At 37.3% G+C, this 14,527-nt stretch overlaps 1 protein-coding gene across 4 annotated transcripts in view; it reads left to right on the top strand.

Annotated features, from left to right (window-relative positions):
* Nucleotides 1–14,527, top strand: part of Cpne8 (copine 8) — a 187,679-nt gene that overhangs the window by 93,447 nt on the left and 79,705 nt on the right. For 3 of the 4 annotated variants that reach the window (XM_029469851.1, XM_021183655.2, XM_029469850.1), the window contains 3 exons: nt 9,395–9,498; nt 11,992–12,096; nt 13,240–13,281. In XM_029469851.1, the coding sequence (XP_029325711.1) occupies nt 9,395–9,498; nt 11,992–12,096; nt 13,240–13,281 (251 nt within the window). Of the gene's footprint in view, nt 1–9,394; nt 9,499–11,991; nt 12,097–12,166; nt 12,189–13,239; nt 13,282–14,527 lie in introns of those variants that run through there. The other variant, XM_029469852.1, reaches the window with a different exon arrangement.

Here is a 14,527-nt window from a genome sequence, read left to right as displayed (position 1 = left end):
TAATGGAAATGACTTTTGACTTCACTAGTGCTTATGAGTGTTTAAATATGTTTAAATATGATTAAATATGACAGGTTATGTACATCAAGAACTTCATCTGTTTCTCTTTGGTTTTCCAACTGAGTCAAGTACAGATTTTAAAATGTCCTAAGATCCTCTGTATTTCCTTAGTGTCTATGGGAATGTCTTGCTTGTTATCTCTAATTTTACTAACTTGGATCTTCTCTCTGTGTCTTTAGTTCATTTGACTAAGGGTTTGTCAATTTTGTTTTCTCAAAGAACCAGCTCTTTATTGATTCTTTGTATTTTTAGTAGTGCTTGTTTGCTTATTTTGTTTCTATAAAATTGATTTCAGCCCCTAGTTTGTCATCTACTTTTTTGTAGTGTTATGTCCTCTTGTTGTTATTCTAGAGCTTTCAGGTGTACTGCTAAATTATTAAAATGAGACCTTCCTAATTTTTTTTGACATAAGCCCTTGTTGCTATGAACTTGTCTCTTCAAACTGCCTTAATCATGCCCCATAGATTTGTGTATGCTGTACTTTCATTTCTGAAATGTTTTGAATTTCCTTGATTTTCATTTGGTCTATTTTTTATTATTATTCCATAATGAATTGTTAAGTTTCTATGAATTTTAAAGCTTTCTGCTGTTTCTATGGTTGTTGATATTCAGATATAGTTCCTGGTGGTCAGATGGGTTGTAGGGTGTCATTCACTTCTCTTGTATCTTTTGAGACTTGTTCTGGTTCTGAGTACATGGAGACAGTTTTGTAGACGGTTCAGTGAGGCGCTAAGAAGAAGGTAAATTCTTTTATGTTTGGATGGAATGTTCTACAAATATCTGTTGAGTCCATTTGATTTACATCATATAGTTCCAACATTTCTCTATTTGGTTTCTCTCTGTATGACCTATCTATTGGCAAGAGTAAGGTCACTCACCATGATATGTGATTTTTAGCTGTAATGGTGTTTCTTTTATGGACTTGGTTACCGTTGTGTATGGTGCATAGATGTTCAGGATTGCAATATTCTTTATTGTTTTCCTTTGATGAGATGCAGTGTCTTTTCCCATATCTTTTGTTTTTCTTTGGATAAGTTTTGGTTTTAAGTTTAATTTCTCAAATGTTAAAGCAGCTACACTTGCTTGTTTCTTGGGTTAATTATCTTGGAGTACCTTTTCCATCCTTTTACTCTGAGGTGATTACTATCCTTGATTGTAAGATGTATTTTTTGGATGTAGCAGAAAGATAAATTTTTTTTTAATTCAATGTGTTGGTCTGTGTCATTTTTAATGAAATATTGAAACTGTCAATATTGAGAGTTATGAATGAGCAGTGTTTATTGATTCTTATTATTTTACTTTTGGGAATTTTTCTCTTTTGTTTTAGTGCTCAGGGATTATTTATTTTTAATATCTTCATGAGTGTGATTAACCTCTTCACAATGAAGTTTTGCTTTGAGCATCTTCAGTAGAGCCCTATTGGTAGATAGGCATTGCTCAAATTTGGTATTATTTTGTAATGTTTACCTTTCTCCATCTATTGTAACCAATAGTTTTGGTGAATATAGTAATCTGGGATGATATTTTTGATTTCTCAGAGTTTGTAGAAGATCTATCATGGTCGTTCTGGTTTTCAGAGTCTCCACTGAGAAACTGACTGTTATCTTAGTTGACCTGCCTTCATATATTTCTTGGTCTTTCCCCTTGCTGCTTTTAATACCTTTTCTTTGATCTGTACATTTAGTGGATTATTATGTGTTTGGGGAAATTTCCTTTTCAAGTCCTGTCTATTTGGTATTCTGTCTGCTTGTACCATGATAGCCACCTTCTACCTCGTGTTGGAAAATTATTCTATGATTTTGTTGAAAATATTTTTCTATGCATTTGGCCTGGGTTTCTTCTCATTTCTCTTTATTATTCATAGATTTGGTCTCTTCTTAGTGTCCTATATAGATTTCCTGAATGTTTTTGTGCCTGGTTAATTTTAGATTTAACACCTTTTCAGTGAGGTATTCATTGCTTCTGCCCTGTTGTCAACACCTAAGATGTTTTCTCCCATGCCTTGTATTCTGTTGGCAAGGCTTAATTCCAGGTGTCTTTGTGTAACTTCAATTTTTTTTTTCAAATTCAGTTTTTCTTTTTCTTGATTCTATTTCTTTGTTAAATTCTACTTTCATGCCTGGAATTATATTCATTATTCCATTCAACTGTATTTTGTTTGTTTGTTTTCATGGACTTCATTAAGGAATTAATCCATATCTAGGTCCTTGGACATATCTTAATTTGAAACTCTTATCTTGTGTTTCACATTGCATTTCTCATGCTCGACTGTAATAGGTTGTCTAAGTTCTGGTGAGACATGTTGTCTTGCCTGCCTGTTCATGTATGTGTGTTTGTATTGTGAGCTAGGCTTCGGGCGTTTTAACTATTGAGGTGTTTCTAGGTATTTATATATGGTCTTGTTTGATTGGGTGGGTATTCCAATTCTTAGTTCTTGATGGCCTTTCTGAATCCTAGGCAAGTGTGGTGGCTGTGGGTTCTCTATAAAGACCACTTGTGTAGGTCTGTAGATGGCAGAAAGAAATGGAAATGGACTAGGAGGTGCAGGTGAGATTGGTTATGGGTATGAGCTAGCTGGGGATAATGAGTCCACACACCAAGTACCAGAGTCCCCAGGGAGGGGGGACACCTGTATGTAGGGTGTGAGAGGATAAGGAATAAGTTTAGTGAGATAGGAATGAAAGGGCCAGGGGGATTCTAGGTATATAACAAGAGCTAGGAACTCCAGGGAATGGAGTTTGGGTAGAAGGGGCTCCCAAATCAGGTTGCTATGGAAATTTAGAGTAAGTATGTATGGTCAGAGGGTAATGGAGAAACCAAAGGAAAGTGAAAATTACCTACCTGAGTCCACTGTGGCCCCTGTAGGTCCCATGTAGAATGTATTTCTGGGTATTGGTGGTTGAAACAACCAAATGGATATGGCCACAAGAGAAGGTTGAGAGGATCACCAGGAAACAGCTAAGTTGTATCTGTACCAAGAGGCAAAATCCCTAGGGTATGGTGGTAGGGTGTGAGGAGGGAGACCTACCTGAAAGCTACAAGGCTGAGGGTGAGACTGGAGAGACAGTAATGAAGGACTGGAAGAATAGTGACTATTACCCACCCAGGTCCCAGCCTAGTGTGACCACTGAGAAATATGGTAGAAAGCATTTCTAGGTGTTGGCAGCCAACACAAAGGAAAAGAGATAGCCGAGAAGGGAAAGCTAAAAGCAAAGAAGACCTGTCAAGGCAGCATCTTTTCCACTGTTGATCGGGTAGTGTTTAGTCAACATCCTGAAGTGCCTAAGATTGCTTGCCTCAATCAGAGCTCGTCATAATTTTATTCTCATGTGTAGACCATTACAATGTGCAACTTTTCTTCAACAAGTTGGTCTTCATCTTGAAGAGACTCATGTTTCACTCAAATCAGTGGTTACTCTGCTAAAACTGCCAGCTGCTTTAAGCTGGATTTCATTGTCAAGTTCTGGTAATAAAATGATTTTTTTTCTTTTGGAACCTCAGATGACTTAATGCATCATAAATCTTAAATATTGTCCACATTTGGTCTTTCCCTAGACATCTCACAGCCCCCAAATGTATGATGTGATAACTGTCAACATCAACACTTTAAAGAAATTTCTGAAATTGGTGACAATTTAATCCCTTGGTTCTTAGGAAATTCACAGTGTTGATGATTTATATGATTCTGTACATTGTCAAGACTTTTCTGCATAGAAGTTCTTGCTGTGCTATGCAATAATGCTCAGTTGAGCTGGAGCTTAGTGCAACCATTGCATCGTCTTCATTCAATTTTACAAGCCCCACTTTTTCATGTGCTGCCGATGGAGCAGTACCAGTAACTATACCAGATACATTGGCAATGGAAAAATAAATTGTGTGTCTTTCGAAAAATATTTTAAAACTCATTTCTTCAGTGGCACCATATTCGCCATCAACACTATAATAAATAGAGCAAAATTAGTCACGTTTACAGCATCAGACATGCTGTCCATCACCAAAGTATAAATTTTAAAATTCTCTTCATGTTTTTCAATAGATTTTTCTAATGTGCTCAATTCAGGTTGCTACAGTCTAATAGAACAGACTCTTTTTAGAAATAGCACTTCCCCCATCAAGACTTAAAATATGGACAGACACCAGAGAAATTCAGAATATTTAAGGGGGTACTTCAAAAATCCTTCCTTACTCTGGTAACAGAAAATATAAAAGAGGTGAAAAAATTTGTAGATCCATCCAAGGCTTTTTAGATCAACAACCTAAACAGACCTATAAAAACCGATGTTAAAACAACAATAAAATGCCTGGTCCAGATGGACCCAAAGCAGATTTCTACCAAAACTTTCAAAAACTACCAAAAATACTTATTAAATTACTCAGAAAAAAAATACAAAAAAAAAGAAAAGAAACAGAGGGAACATTTCTAAACTTTTTCTATTAAGTATCACTCTAAGAATAATACCAGGTAAAGTCATAACAAGAAAAGAGAACAGCAGGTTTATATATATGCAGTGACCTTAGCTGTAAAACTTCTCAATAAAATACTTGAAAGCCACCATCTAACAGTGGTCCCCAACCTTCTTAATGTGATGACACTTAACACAGTTGCTCATGTCGTGGTGATCCCCAGCTGTAAAATTATTTCATTACTACTTCATAACTGTAATTTTGCTTCTTCTATGGATCATAATGTAAATATATAATACATAGACTAACTGATATGTAACCCCTAAATTGGTTGCAACCTACAGGTTGAGAACTCCAGAAAAGAATCACCTACCATGACCAAGTCAGCTTCACTGTAGAGGTATTGGGAAAATTCAACACATATAATTTTTAAAAAATGCAGTAAGTCATATAAGTGGACTTAAAGACAAAAATCACATGATCATCTTAATAAACACAAAAAAGGCTTTTAACAAAATCCAGTATGCCTTCATGGCAAATGTGAGAACAGGACTGGGAGGAGCGTACTCAACATGGTAAGGCTGTATAAGACATAACTAACATCATCATAAAGTGAAAAACAAGCACCACCACTAAAATCAAGGATATCCACTCTCCTCACTCATTTGTAACATAAGGATTAAGCCCCTGGTACAGCAACAAGCCAAAAGAAGGAAATTAAAGGGATATAGATAAATAAGTCAAAATATTCCCATTTCTAGATGATACTTTATATGAAAGCCCAAAATTTACATCAGAAACTACATATAGTAATTTTAGTAAAGTAACAGGATACACACTAAAGTCAAAAACATCATTAAACTTTTCATATAAGAGAGAGATGGTGGACACACTCCCACTCCTAATATTCTCAACAAAGAAACATATAGGAATAATCCTAATCAATGAGGCAATAGACTTTGTAATGAAAACTTTAAATCAGATTCAGGAAGACACTAGAAGATAGAAAGGGCACATGCTCATGGATTGGTGCAATTAACATTATGAAAATCGCTATACTACCAAAAGCATTTTATAGATTCAGTGCAATCTCAATCAAAATTCTCAAGAGATTATCCACATAATAGCAAAAAAAAAAAAAAAAAAAAATCCTAAAATCCTTATGGGAGCACAGGACACTCCACATAGCTAAAGCAGTTCTGAGCCAAAAGCAGCATGTTAGAGGATTACCATACCATCATTCAAGCTACAGTACACATAGTAATAAAATAAATAGCATTGTTACAAAGATAGACATGTAGATCAATGGAACAAATCAGAAGACCCAAACATGAGTGCACATAACTACAGTCATCTCATATTTGGCAATGATAACAAAAATTGAGAATAATTACATTAAAGCCAGATCTCACACTCTGCACACAGATCAACCCAAGTGGTTAAAAGGCCTGTCTGAGAAACCCGAAACACTGATAGCTTGGTTAAGGGTTACTATTCCTAGGATGAAACACCTTGATCAAAAGCAAGTTGGGAAGGAAAGGGTTTATTCGGCTTATACTTCTACATTGTTGACCATCACTGAAGGAAGTGAAGACTGGAGCTCAGGCATGGAAGGAACCTGGAGCAGGAGCCAGGGAGGGGTGCTGCTTACTGGCTTGCTCCTTTTGGCTTGCTCAGCCTGTATCTTATAGAATCCAGAAGCAACATTGGCCCAGCAATGGCACCACCTACAAATGGGATGTGCTCTCCCCAATCAATAACTCGTTAATAAAATACTCTACAGGCTTCCCTAACTGCATTATCTTTTGGGGGCCTCTTTGAACTGAAGTTCCCTTCTCTCAGATGACTTTAGCTTGTGTCACATCGACATAAAATTTCCAGCACAATTGGCAATGCTAGGAAAACTTAAGCAATACCGTGAAGGCAGAACTAGCCTATGATTAGCTCCACCACTCCCTGTCATATACTGAAAGGACTTGGCTCCCTACTTCACAGATACTTGCTCAGTCATGTTCATTGCTGCTCTGTCCACAATAGCTAGGGAATAGAAATAGCCCACCTGTCTTTCAACCCACAAGTGTATAGTGAACATGTGATATTTGTGCATAATAAAACTATATTCAGTTGTTTAAAAAAAAGTGGATGAAATCACTAAACATTCAGGTAAATAGGTGTAATTGGAAAATACTGAGTCAGATAACCCAGACCCTGAAAGATAAATGCAAGATGCTTTGTCACTGTAAAGCCCCACTCCAAATCCTCAGGTGTGCTTGCAAAGTGGTGGCAAAGGAGCATGGGATGAGAGGGAGGGAAGGTGACGTGTAGCTCTAGAGAAGGGAATTGTAGAAGACAGATTCTAGGAACAGGATAATATAAAAGAAAAATGTGAGGACTTGCACTAGGGAACGGAAGAAAGAATAATGGAGGAGTTGAGGGAGGATGGACGAAAATGACGCTGAGTGTTTAAAAATCCCATAGGAAATCATATTATTTTATTCTATAAGGTTACATATGTATGAATTCATATACACATATGCATTTGTGTTTGATGTTGTTAACCCACATCAAGTGATTGTGCTACCCCCAAGTGCCAGGCACTGTTAATAAAAGCAACGCCTAATGCTAGGAATGAAAAAAAAAAAAAACCCTCCTTAAGGTGTTTGTTAGAGGAGTAGAAGAACTTCCCCCAAACCAATATAGACTGTTGTCACTGTCCTCAGTTGCCTCCCAGAACACGAAGGTGAAAGACCCCACAGACTTTGTGCCCAGGTCTTGGAGAACTCGGGCTGGAGCTGTCCTGGAAGTCTCCTTCCTGAAGACTAGCTCTTCTAGTGGTCAGAGGTGCTCTCAAACTGCCAAAGCAGAAACCCAATCATCCTACCCAGCTGTAAACCTAGGAACCACAACAAGAACAAGACAGGCAAAAGGTTCCCAGTGTCACAATAGCGGCATTTTTATCTTAAGGTAACCAACAGCTGTGTAATTGGCCTTAAGGCCAGTTCATTGGGAAGGAATTCCAGTCACATCAACCTGGCCAACTCCTCATAACTGGAGAGGTCATAGAATGTAAACAATCTACTTCTGTCACTCTTTTCCTGCCATTTCCTAAACCAATATAATTTCTAGCTGGAGTCTAAATAACTTATCCTTATACCTCCAGATAACTGTAACCTCTTAAACCCCATCCAAGAAGCATCCTTTTGCCACAGAGATCCACAACTATTACAGGGATCCACAACTGGTCAACTGTAGGGGATAACTGTGTGGTGCTCCACCCCAACTGATACATCAGTAACATAACTCTTACAATACTTAATTAAATCAAAGGAGACTATAGGTGGAAATAATGTCAGAGCCTGAGGCTCTGCACATGTGCTGCTAAATAGTCTCCATTAGGTTTTACAGTAAAAAAGGCTAACATGGTACGTCAACAATATGGTAGCCTGAACAAGACTGTCATACTGATAACACCAGTCGATGGGCCAGCATGTGTGGTGGAAATTCCAAATAGTCCTACAGTTAGATGAAGGGCTACTGGTGATCAATAGCCGTGGAAAGAAGGGGCGTCATATTCTCATCAAAATGAGTTCCCACATATTTTGTCTATTTTCAAGTGGTCAGCCTTGGGCATATGTGCAAAAGAGTAATGCTAGATAGACTCAGTGAGTTTTACATGTGTGTGTGTGTGTGTATGTGATATATACATATATATGCATATACATTTATACATGCAAGAAAATTTGTTTATACTTGTAACAATAATTAAAGAATAGATCATGATTTGGGGAGGGAGGGGTAGGACACAAGAGAAGGTGGGGAGAAATGGAGTCATGTAGATTCAATGCTCCTGTATGAAGTTCACATGCCCCCAAAAAACTGAGCTCTCAAAGTACTGATTTGGATTTTAAAATCTCTGTATTTTCTATCATTAAAAAGAAATACTTAGTCTGCTCAATTTAATGGTGTTTAACTTCCTTGGTGTAATAGTCAGATAATACCTTGAGATTACTCAGCGGTTCAGTGCTTCTATATACAAATTATGTGCAGTGACTAGCTTGGGATAGTCGCAGATGTAGAATTATGTTGCACACTGGAAGAAAGATGCTTTTTTTTTTCTTGAACCTAAGCACCAAAGAAATGATTTTAATGTAGTTTTCATACATTGTGTTCTGCTTCTTTATTAAAACAAATATCTGGATTGAAGAGATTGCTCAGCAGTTAAGAGCACTGACTGCTCTTCTGAAGGTCCTGAGTTCAAATCCCAGAAACCACATGGTGGCTCACAACCATCTATAATGAGATCTGATGCCCTCTTCTGAAGACAGCTACAGTGTACTTATTTATAATAAATAAATCTTTGGGCCAGAGAGAGCAGGGGCTCGCCAGAGCAAGCAGAGGTCCTAAATTCAATTCCCAGCAACCACATGATGGCTCACAACCATCTGTACAGCTACAGTGTACTCATATGTATATAAACTAAGTAAATAAAACTTTTAAAAACAATAACAAAAAAAATCCAAATACCCCCCAATCAGTCCAATAGACTGTAATAGAGGCTTAGTAAACACATCCCATGTCATAGATGATCATTAACTATGTCCTAAGTGATCAGGAATATTAATAATGTACGTGGCTGAAGTCACTGCAGTGTGACATTGGAAACCTGGAGTCATCTGTCTCATTATTATTTGGGCGTGGGTAGGAACAGCTTTCTGAATACTAGTGGTCTAGCATTTGAATGAAATTTCCAGGATGTTTGAAAGCCTCATATTCCTTCAATAAGTAATGGCCTCTCCTCTACAGCTCCTGGACACTTGGCCACTGGCATCCAAGTAACAAATGTGTTTTCTTGTCAAATCTTGTTTGTGATCTGTTGTTTCTAGCTATTCCTTTCCCAGATTTTGACCTGTATTATTAATTCTGTTTTCAGGATGCTGTCTTGATGCAGTTCTGTGCAAACAAATTGGATAAGAAGGATTTCTTTGGGAAGTCAGATCCTTTCCTTGTATTTTATCGAAGCAATGAGGATGGAAGGTAGGAGTGCCTTCTACCCCACTCAGTGTTGGGCTGACTCATGTGTGTGTTGTTCTTTCTGTCAGAGATCTTCAGGTTAGTCAATGAAATACAATACTTGATACTTTCAAGAAGGGTGTGATTTTCTATTTTAAAACTAATTTGATAACCATTTATATTTTATGTTTAAAGTATGAGCTAGTTTCTTCTTCCTCTTTGCTTTTTATAAAAATCTGCTTTTCTTTCAACAATGTAGAATAATGGCATGTTTTAGAAACTCAAATTAACCAATGTATCTTTCTATAGAAGTGAGTGGAAACCATTTGTTTTGGATGAGGGGGATGGGAGGACATTGATCATTCTCTCCTACACTGAAATTCCTAGAGCCCTGGGGTCTACACCTCAGTGAAGTGGTTCAGTGTGGTGTGGTGTTTCGCCAGTCATGACTAGATGAATAGATCTATGTTTAATTATTGATCTCTGGGATTCATATCATAATGTCCACATTTACAAGGAAACTTAGCAACTAGGGAGATGCCTGGGAGTCTCTTGCCAAGAAATAAATAATGTGATGCTAGATGCTAAATGGCTCTGGTAACATCTACAGTTTCCTGATCTGTAAATGGGGTGATCTACCTCGCAGGAGTGAGAGGAGCACCTGATGATACAAACTCATGCGGAAGTCTCAGAGAGTGAGATCTTAGCCATTATCTCGTGTTAATATTGTTTTATACGTTATTTTTGTTTGTCATAACAGTACATACTAAAGCGTTGTCTAACAAGACAATGCTACTTAGAAATTGGAAGCAAAGGAAAGGAAGTCCTTCCTTCTGCCACTATGGCTGTGTTTACAGCTGACATGGCTGAAGCTGTCAGTGTTGTGCACACTGTGCATCTGAACACCTGTTTATCCACGCAGAAACTCTAAAGGGCGTAAACATAACTCTTACTTATTCCCAGGCGAGGAAGAGGTTATCAGGCAGACAGAACTTCTTCAGTCCCAGGGTTCTTGGGTCTTTCTGATGGAACCGCGTGTTCCCCGAGTTCTCGTACTTATTTTTCTAAAAAAAATTTATGCCCTTAAGATTTCAGCTTATCACACATTTAATGATGCTTTTGTGATGAAAATATGTTCTGCTTAGGCAAATGATATTTTTAATAAAATGAAATCTATTTTTTCAGAAGTAAAACCATTCCAGATACCTAAATTATTAAAACTTAACTCTTAAAATGGATAACTCTGTTTGTTTGTTTGTTTGTTTGTTTGTTTGTTTTTTCGAGACAGGGTTTTTCTGTGTAGCCCTGGCTGACCTGGAACTCACTTTGTAGACCAGACTGACCTGGAACTCAGAAATCCGCCTGCCTCTGCCTCCCGAGTGCTGGGATTAAAGGCGTGTGCCACCACGTCTGGCTAAAATGGATAATTCTTACTTCGGATGTAGTTTCATATATTATACTTATAGAAAACATGTATTAATGAATATGTTAAACATTTATATGTATGCTTTTGTTTTTATGAGTTCAGGGAAAGGTAGCTTTAAATACTGCTCACTTTTACACTTATTTTTCATGCAAGATCTTTTTCCTTAATTTTACGATTGCATAAATGTGAAGCTACTTCTAAAGTTGCTAATTTAGCTAACAGGTTAGAACCCTCTGGACCGGAAACAGTAATTAAAAGTCGTTCTAGTATATAATTCTAACTTTCTATTTTCTTGATTTCCTGTTGCTCTCATTATACTCTGTGCTCATAACTAGGTAATAATTTTCCTAGTGTGTTTGATAATGAGCTTCAACTAATGCATCCTGACAGGCTACTTCTTAGGAATGGTTTTGTATGACTCTGTCTATAGTATACACATACACACGCCCTGTCTTTACATGACTAGACTCCTTCTACTAGAACTCTGCTCAGGATCTTCACTCATTTCTCTGGCAGTGGAATTTGAACTATTGAGAGTTCTATTGTGTACAATCACACACAGTGTGCTATAAATGAGCGTAATACTAGAAGAAAAAAATAGCACTTTCTGGCTTATGAATGTCTCCTCCAACAGACCAGTCACTTTCTCGGGAGAAAAAAGTCCCCAATGTGAAGCTGTTTAACTCCACATCTAGTGACTCTAGGATTGTAACATAAGCTTTGATTTTACCTTAAGCAAATCTCAAAAAGCCAGTGAGTATGGCACACCTCAAGTTTTTATAAAATAGCATTAGGGTTTGCTGAGCTGGTAGAAATTTATCTGGGGTAAATACTGCAATATCTCATTGTTTATATTATAAAGAACTAATCCCACAAGTTTGTAAATCTCTCTGTATATTAAATCAGGTGGCGACAGCAGCCCAGAATGGGCAACAGTAACTCTGCCCATGGAGAGGAATGGCTAAAAAAAATAAAACAACCAATACATCATTCTGAATCACACACACACAATTTATGTCATTCTTTCTATCATTTGTCTGTCTGTCTGTCTTCTATCAATGTAGCTTCATAATTGTAAACTCTTTTCACAGCTTTACAATTTGCCACAAGACAGAAGTGGTCAAAAACACTCTAAATCCTGTGTGGCAAGCGTTCAAGATCTCAGTGCGAGCATTGTGCAATGGGGACTATGACAGGTAAGACAGCTGAGACATGCAGACTGAGCACGGGGAATGTTCATGGTCCATGGAACTTCAGTGAGAGCATTGTGCAATGGGGACTATGACAGGTGAGACAGCTGAGACATGCAGACTGAGCGTGGGGAATGTTCATGGCCTATGGAACTCAGCTCTAATGTACATGGTCCATGGAACTCAGCTCTAATCCAAAGATACAGAGAAGGCATGTTGGCCAGATTCAACCTGTGATCCTTCCAGCATACTTGAAGATTTATAATACTGAAATCTTTCTTTATTGGAATCTTATTGTAGGTTATTTAATAAAAACCTCTTTAGAATTGAAACTAGAAATGTATAGATAAAGATAAAATTTCAATCTTTTTTCTATTTCCTTCCTTGTCGTACTATTTGTATATTAGTGAAGAAATTAAAACATTGTCTTTTAGGTAGTGTTGAGACAGGGCCTTGCTATGTAGTCCAGGCTGGCCACAAACACCTAACTTTGCTGACCCAGCATCACTTGCATCACCACACCCAAGGGTGTTTTATTCTATTAACCAATATCCCACTAATAACTGTAAACAGTGTGCTATCATGTTTCCTTTTAAACATATGATATTTGATAGATGAATCAAATTTTATTTAACTGGTTCATTATTTCCATGAGAAAGCAGTTCTTATATGTTTTCTGATTAGGAACATCAACACTATCTAGTCACATTGTAAAATTAAGGTTCCCAGGCCCTATACCAGACCTGTTGAGCCAGAAGCTTTGGAAAGAGGTCTAGTAAGCCACAGTGTGATGAGCTCTTCAGGTGACTCTGATCTCTGTGAATTTGAGAAATACTTGCCAAGACAATGGTCTCCAGGAGGGGAGATGCGGGTCTATCTTCCACCCAGGAGCTATGTTGTCCACATGCTTTCTCCACACGCTGAACAATTGATATAGATTTTCAAAACTGACTTTACATGTACACTTAATTGTAGTGATAAAAAGCTAAATCCCCTTCAATTTACTTTGTGAAACGTATAAGCATATATGCTCTAAGAGCAAGTGACTAAATTTTACTTTGTAGATTAAGATATCATTTTCATATTGTATTATCAGATTGTATTATTTTCTTTAAGCCAGTTTCCCACGTGTACTTTTTTTCCTGGCAGAACAATCAAGGTAGAAGTGTACGACTGGGACCGAGACGGGAGGTAAGTCATCTCTGTGTCATCTCTGCTCTTGAGATTTCATCACGCCGACTCAGGATGCATGCAAATGACTATGATTTTTTTTCCCAGTTTCATGGTTCTCTGTTTTAAAAATACATTACTGATGAGTTTACATGTGGTTTTTAAAGGCAGTGCAATTTCTTCAACTTTGGAATTGAAATAAGGTGTTTCTTCATTTATAGTAAGGATTCTATACTTGGTCTTGATGCTTTTTCAATGTGTTTCAACATACAGGCATCTATTTTCACTGTTATAGAGTAGGGATCTCCATTGCTCCCGCTCAGAGATTCTGGGGAGGATCCTATAAACGGTTTGACATGCTTCTCAAGGGAATTCTCAGACTCGCATGTGCGCACACACTATTTTTTATGATGGAGGCACTAAATTTTTTGATGTGTGAAAACCTGAATTTTACGCAGCATGAGCCCTGTTGTACTACATCCCCAGCCAACCATTGCCTTTTGAGAGATGAGGTTTAGAAACAAAGGAAATATTTGATCCTGAGAAGCCTGAAAATAAAAAGGTATGAGGTTAGAAGACAAAAAGAACTTTAAAGAGAAGCTTAAATATTCCTTGGAACTGAACTGTGTGAAAAGAATGGTCCAAGAGATTGTAGCTTCCTTTGTAGTTCTAGGACAACGGGTCTTTGTCTTCATTTAAAATACAGCATCCTGATATAAAATGTTAGCACATAGTTCTATATCATACCTGTGCCCAGAAAGAAGTAGTTGCTTAAATTTTAACTAAGTATTCGATTTATGGATGAATAATAAAAAGGCTAAATTAAATTATTAATTTGAAAAGTCTCATAACACAGCTAATTAAATAAACAATGAGATTTGAAAAACATGTTAGGTTCTACAATAAAATAATACAGTTAATAAAACTCAAGATGTTAATTTTAGAGTTTAATGATAATCACCAAAATTGATCATTATGCAAGTTGATAGCCTGTGTTCTATATAATAATGGGTACTACATATGTGTTTATCTAACAGTTTCCCAATATGACATCCACATTTTACAACACAGTGTAAAGATGGATAGGACATTGTTATGTTTCCTCTCTGCCATCTTTGACATGTGCAATTCTGTATCTCTCTCATTTTGCATTTCCTGTACAACCAGAACAATTTAAAAATCTTTTTATAAAAGAATTATCACGGCTCTTCTGGTCAGAAAACCACCGGGGTAGCGAGGGCGCAGGGTCGGCTGACACTCGCCAGCT

This window comes from Mus caroli, chromosome 15 (assembly GCF_900094665.2).
Source record: "Mus caroli chromosome 15, CAROLI_EIJ_v1.1, whole genome shotgun sequence".
NCBI classification, from domain to species: Eukaryota; Metazoa; Chordata; class Mammalia; order Rodentia; family Muridae; genus Mus; species Mus caroli.
This window is presented reverse-complemented; position numbering and strand designations above follow the sequence as displayed.